The sequence below is a fragment of the Pygocentrus nattereri genome, chromosome 6, assembly GCF_015220715.1.
Source record: "Pygocentrus nattereri isolate fPygNat1 chromosome 6, fPygNat1.pri, whole genome shotgun sequence".
NCBI lineage: Eukaryota > Metazoa > Chordata > Actinopteri > Characiformes > Serrasalmidae > Pygocentrus > Pygocentrus nattereri.
This window is the reverse complement of record NC_051216.1, coordinates 47,890,389-47,896,798: the sequence shown is the minus strand read 5'-3', so window position 1 is coordinate 47,896,798 and position 6,410 is coordinate 47,890,389. Positions and strand designations below refer to the sequence as shown.

Genomic DNA, 6,410 nt, shown 5'->3' with positions numbered 1-6,410 from the left:
TAATGTGCTACTGATGTGTTTTGTGCTACTGTTGTGTGTTTTGGGCTGAGTAATTATATTAAAAAAAAGAAATTTATATGTATATACAAATCGCTGCTGTCTGAACTTTTGCCATTTTTTTAGTTTTTTACATGATTTGAAAATACCTGTTGTTTTTTTACATTGCGTGTAAACTTCATGATGAATTGGCCAAAATGAGAAAATTCCAGTTCCATTGACTTCCATTAGAACTAAAGTAGGTTTTTTCCTTCTCCTGTCCTGTAAATTTACCATTTTGGAGACACGAGGTTTTGTTCCCACAGTGATTTTATATATATATATATATATATATATATATATATATATATATATATATATATATATATATGTATATGTATGTATGTATAATGTATATAATGTGTGTGTGTGTGTGTGTGTGTGTGTGTGTGTCTGTGTGTGTGTGTAAATCTAAGATGTGCCGTATGTTTTTATTTGTTCGTGTTAAACTCAGTAAACGAGTGATGGTGTGTAACGGTGTGCCGGACTGTGTCTCTGTAGACGACGTGTCCACTCACCCTTAGAAAATCAACCTTTCTGAAAAGGGTTCTGTAAAGCACCCAGAAGGGTTCTGCTGTTGTTAAGATGTGAAGCTCCTCAGGTGTTAAACAGTGTGTGTGTTCTGTTTCCAGCTGACGGCTCTGCAGGCGAAGGTTCACTACCTGAAGTACCTCAGTGACCTCAGGCTGTACGGAGGGAGAGTCTTTAAGTCCACACTGCTCGTGAGTCTGTGATCATTCCACTGAACCTACGTGCTCAGAATGAAACGCTGCTGTAATGACGTGAAAGAGTTCAAATACTTCATGAGGATTTTAGCTCAGTATTAGAGATGCAGGATAAAAGGCGGCGCAGCCTTTATTTATCCAAATGTGAAATGGCCCAGATCTGAGGAAAACCAATCAAGACCTGGCTACAGGTGAAGCTTATAAACATTAGAATTACATCCTGGATCTTTATTTATCATATATATATTATTTATATATATATATATATATATTTATTAAACAGCTCATTAAACATTATCGGTTTGAGCCAACGCAGCCACAGGTGCACGATGCAGACAGCAAGGCGGAGATGGAGAAGCTTCTCAGGGCGCGTTCACACCTTTTTATTTAGTTCACTCCGTTTTGATATGTGTGAACACTCCACCCGTCTGCAGCAGACAGCTGGACTGGCAGAACCCGCAGGACTCAGCCCGCTTTCAAAGCACATTCTCTGAATTCATCAACAGAACCTGCGTTCCTCTTCTAGCAGCACAGTGCTGCCTGCCAGTTTTAACGCCCGCCTCTCAGACTCTCAGCTCGGGCTGCTGGTAAAAACAGTGGACGAGCCATAAAATCAGAGTGACCTGAGTGTTTAATCTCAAACTGACGAACCAGCCAAAGAAGCAGATGTCAAGTAAGACTGATTACTATTGTTGATTGTGACGGCGCTGATCCAAAGGCTGACTAAAGAGACCAAGCGATTCCTCCTTTGGGGAAGCCAGTGGAGCATTTTCCATTTTCCAGCTCCAGATCATAGTCCATGTCTACCTCGTACCCCCTTTTTTAAGGCTGTGTTTTTTTAACACACCTGCAAATCTACTGACTTTGGGCCTTAATTCTCAGATTTTCAGTGAGTAAAAGAAAATGATATTTTAAAAAGTTGATTTGAGTTTTCCTGCTGTGCTTTGTAGTCATAAACAGGTGGGCCTGGGTGGGGAAAAGGGTGAGAAGCCCTGCTTAAAACTACACATATCATAGGAAAACAGGAAAAAAGCAGCCCCTCGGATCTTCTTGTAGGTCTTGCGAATACTAACGATATGCAAGGCAAACCACGGCGTGTTCCGAGTGCTAGATACTAGTTTTGACGTTGGTCTGTATCTCTGTCCCCAGCAAGGGGAAAAACACACGGAGGTGACTCTGCTGGTCGGCCCGCGGCACGGCATCAGCCACGTCATCAACACCAAAACCAACCTGGTGGCCCTGCTGGCAGACTTCAGCCACGTCAACCGCATCGAGATGTACACGGAGGACGAGAGGAACGTCAGGGTGGAGCTCCACGTGCTGGACGTGAAGGTGTGTTTGGATGAAGACAGATGGATGAATAAAGAAATCTTGATCTGTTTAATTTGATCTAAATCTCATCGTCTGTGCAGCAGCACGGCAGACAGGGTTTCCCAGGATAAGGACTAGTTACTGTGCCAGTGGTGATTCGCCACTGAAGATGCTTTTCACTGCAGGCTTTTTAGGCTTAATCCCCACACACCCCTGTGTAAAGAGGCACTTTATGATTTATCGACCCAAAAAAAACAAAAAACAAATGAAATGTTTTCTGCTAGAGTCTTAAGAAGAAACTAGTTTTACCCCTAGCCCTGGTTTTCAAGTGTTGCCCCTTAGAACTGAGTTACAGGGTAGTGGTTGAGATCTTCACTGTGAAATGGGCAGGGTTCACAAACCCTGTACCTGAGTTGAAGTCGAGACCCCCAAGGTAAAATATTCCTCCAGTAAAAGTAGAAGTTCCTCCCTTTAGACCTCCACTTGAGTAAAAGTACTAAAGTATTTCCCTTCAAATGTACTTAAGTATAAAGTAAAAGTACTAAAAGAGTAATTCTGGCTCTGATGTCCTGTTATCATTTTTATAACCAGACTGGCTTCATGAACTCATTTCAGGTGAAAGTCCTCCAGCGTCTCTCTTGGTAAACCAGTCTTTTAATAGAACGTCATTAATTAGTGACGCTGACGTCTATTAAAATGATCAGAAGCACAAAACACTGAAGGTAAACAGTTTCCATCAGGGAGAACCGAGTGGCTCTGAAATCACTTTTTACACACAAGCAAAGTTTCAGTTTCAGATTTATTTACAACTTAGTTCCAAGTTTAAGTTGAATAAAAACTGGCTTTAAACTCAGGATCACAGATGAGCTCCTTTACTATGTTGATCTGTAGGCGTCTGTTCATAAACATAAACCAGCCCAAACTCATTTACTATAAAATGAAATGGTGTTTGTAGAAATTCAGAAAAAAGCCGCGTCAGTCTCGACTGCATATGTGGACATATTTCTATATTGAGCTCTATTTACACAAAGTTAGGTTAGTTCATCATTTATGTTGAACAGACTCTCCCAAAGTTTGACGCTGCTGCGCTGACGTTGAACCGCGTGCTGCACTGGGTCGGTATGACCAACAGGTCAAAACCAGCTCTAAACAAAGTGACCGCTGGGCCCTGATTGGTGCTCTGGCTTTGCGCTTCTTTCGTTTTGACATGTTACGTTTTTATACACACAGAAACCAAAAGGAACCACAGATTTCTCAAAATGTAGGAGGAAAAAGTCGGATATTAGACTCTGAAATGTAGTGGAGTGAAAGGAAAAAGTCGCCCAGAACGGAGAAACTTCAGTACAGATACACCAAAAATACTAAAGTACAGAAACTAATTACATTTACTCAGTTACTCAGTTACTGTCTACTACTAGAAATGAGACTCTCTAATAAAAGAGCATCACTTCATTATCAGCTACTAGCGCTGCTCTGTATGCGACCCTGCCCGTCTGCAGGGGCAGCAGAGGAGGGTACATTTTTTTTTTTTTTCCAATTTTTTCCAATTTTTCCAAAAATTTTTAATTTTCACAAAGTTCTCCTTCTTTTCTCAGCCCATCACACTTATAATGGAGTCCAGTGATGCCATGAACCTGGCGTGTCTGACCGCCGGCTACTACAGGCTGCTGGTGGACTCACGGCGCTCCATCTTTAACATGGCCAACAACAACACAGGAGGTAAGAGACAATTCACAACCTCAACCACTTACAGGGAGCGGATGAAGGATAAGATCAGATCTTAAAAAGTTTGGGTACGTTTAGCTTATTTAAATGTTTTTAATAAATGAATGATGTTTTTTTGCAGTAACCAATCATATTAATCAGAAAGCTGTTTAGAGTTTCCCATAATTTTTTGCAAACATGAAGAAATATAAGCTGCTATAAGCTCTTTGGGGCAACACACATTATCCCCTTATTGTGATGCAAGCACTCATCTTCAGTTAAAATATGTAGTCAATATGTCTAATATTTATCATTTAGAAAATGTGTAAGATTATTCAACTTATGGATGTTTTTACCTGTTACAAGTAATTTTATGTAGTGAAATATAGATCAGTTTGCTTGTAATAAGCATTATTTCTTGAAATAAGCAAAATTATCTGACAATAGAAAATAGAGAGCAGGTGGAGGAGAATCTGGAGAGGTGGAGGTTTGCACTGGAGAGGAGAGGAATGAAGGTCAGTAGAGAAAAGGCGGAATACATGTGTGAGAATGAGAGGGAGGCAGGTGGAAAGGTGAAGATGCAAGGAGTAGAGGTCGTAAAGGTGGATGACTTCAAATATCTTCAACCATCCAGAGCAATGGACAGTGTAGAAAAGAGGTGAAGAAGAGGGTGCAGGCAGGATGGAGTGGGTGGAGACGGGTGTCAGGGCTGATGTGTGACAGAAGAATAGCAGCAAGAGTGAAAGGGAAGGTCTACAAGACAGCAGTGCGTCCTGCTATGATGTTTGGTTTGGAGACTGTGGCTCTGTCAAAAAGACAGGAGGCTGAGCTGGAGGTGGCGGAGATGAAGATGCTGAGATTTTCGTTGGGAGTGACAAGGATGGACAAGATTAGAGATGAGCAGATCAGAGGGACAGTGAAGGTGGAGCAGTTTGGAGATAAAGCCAGAGAGGCCAGGTTGAGATGGTTTGGACATGTGTTGAGGAGGAATAGTGGAGATATTGGGCAAAGAATGTTGGAGATGGAGCTGCCGGGTAGAAGGAGAAGAGGTAGACCTCAGAGAAGGTTTATGGATGTAGTGAAGGTGGACATGGAGATGGTTGGTGTGAAAGTAGAGGAGGCAGTGGATAGGGCAAGATGGAGGCAGATGATCCGCTGTGGCGACCCCTAAAGGGAGCAGCCGAAAGAAGAAGAAGAACAAGAAGAATTATCTAAAATCACTTAAAACAAGTTGAAATAAGTTAAAAATATTCTAATATTCTTACATGCAAATATTAGATATAACACCTAGATTTATGATGATTTTATTTGCTAAGATCTCATTTGCAGCACATGTGCTTTTAACAACGTGTTAAATCATTATTTACTCAAAACCTGCTCTTCGTACCGAGAAAGACACTTAAGCTAATTATACAGATTTATATATGTAAGTATTATTATTATTAGAAGTAAAGTTTTCAGTAAAGTTGTGAAAAACAGTGAAACTTTTGTGTCTGTTCTGTTTTTAGGCCATGACTCCCGTGAAAAGCACAACTACCAGGCGATTGAGTGGAATTATGGGTCGTGTAGTGGCTGCGAGGACCACAGCAGGGACCTGTCAGAGCCGGACTCGGAATACAACGTCTGTGGGAGGCGAGACGGTGATGTTGCTCCAATCTACATCACCGAGCTCCACCAATCACAGCGGCCGATCAGGGGAAGCCATGCCCACACCCATGGGCATCCTCAGCCCTTCTACAGCACCAGCAGACCCAAGCCCCAGGGGTCGCCCCGGAGCGCAAAGGTGTCCTTCATATTTGGGGACCCTCTGCTGGACAGTGTGAACCCGCAGAACTTGGGCTACCAGAGGCTGATGGAGGACATCCCAGAGGTTCTTGATGAGCACAGGTCAGTGTATGGACAGCAGGAGGACTATAAGCCCTTGGACCCATCGATGGACATGGTTGATGGCTTCCAGTATGGTGCTCACATGGTCTATGGTGATGCTAAAATCTTCGGCACCACTGAGGGCATTGAGGAGCCACTGCTGCATGACATCTGCTACGCTGAAACAACGGACGATGCTGAGGACGATGATGACGTCAGCTGCGAAGAGGACATGACGATGATGGGGGAATTGAGGGACAAAGCAACCTCGCTGCTTTCCCTTTCTGAATCCAGCGACGATATCATCGATTTGACCTCCCTCCCGCCGCCACCAGAGGGCAACGACGAGGAAGACAACGATGTCCTTTTGCAGTCCTTAAACCTGGCCATAGCTGCTCCGCCGCCGGGGTTCAGGGACAGCTCGGACGAAGATGAGCACCAGGGAACACAAGCGGGGCACAGGAAGAACCAGAGTGACATCCCAGTGTCTCTGATTGATGCTGTGCCGATGCAGGTCAGCAGGGGGACGGAAGAAGTTCTGGATGATGCCGTGGTCTCCACCCTGCAGGCACTGGAGGCCTTGGCGGCTTCCGAAGACCAGTCGCACCCACAATCGGACAATAGTTCAGGTTCTTACACTATTGTAACATTCATTCATTGACAGTGCACCAGCCATTGATTTCTGTCGACTTCCCAGCCTCCTTTTTTTCACCCCACATTTTCCTACGTTTCTATATTGTGTGTTTTTCATTAGTGACATAACCGTGA

At 43.3% G+C, this 6,410-nt stretch overlaps 1 protein-coding gene across 3 annotated transcripts in view; it reads left to right on the top strand.

Annotated features, from left to right (window-relative positions):
* Positions 1 to 6,410, top strand: part of frmpd4 (FERM and PDZ domain containing 4) — a 76,252-nt gene that overhangs the window by 65,306 nt on the left and 4,536 nt on the right. For all 3 annotated transcript variants that reach the window (XM_037539460.1, XM_037539461.1, XM_037539462.1), the window contains 4 exons: positions 669 to 758; positions 1,911 to 2,093; positions 3,668 to 3,791; positions 5,285 to 6,271. In XM_037539460.1, coding sequence (XP_037395357.1) covers positions 669 to 758; positions 1,911 to 2,093; positions 3,668 to 3,791; positions 5,285 to 6,271 — 1,384 coding nt within the window. The remainder of the gene's footprint in view (positions 1 to 668; positions 759 to 1,910; positions 2,094 to 3,667; positions 3,792 to 5,284; positions 6,272 to 6,410) is intronic.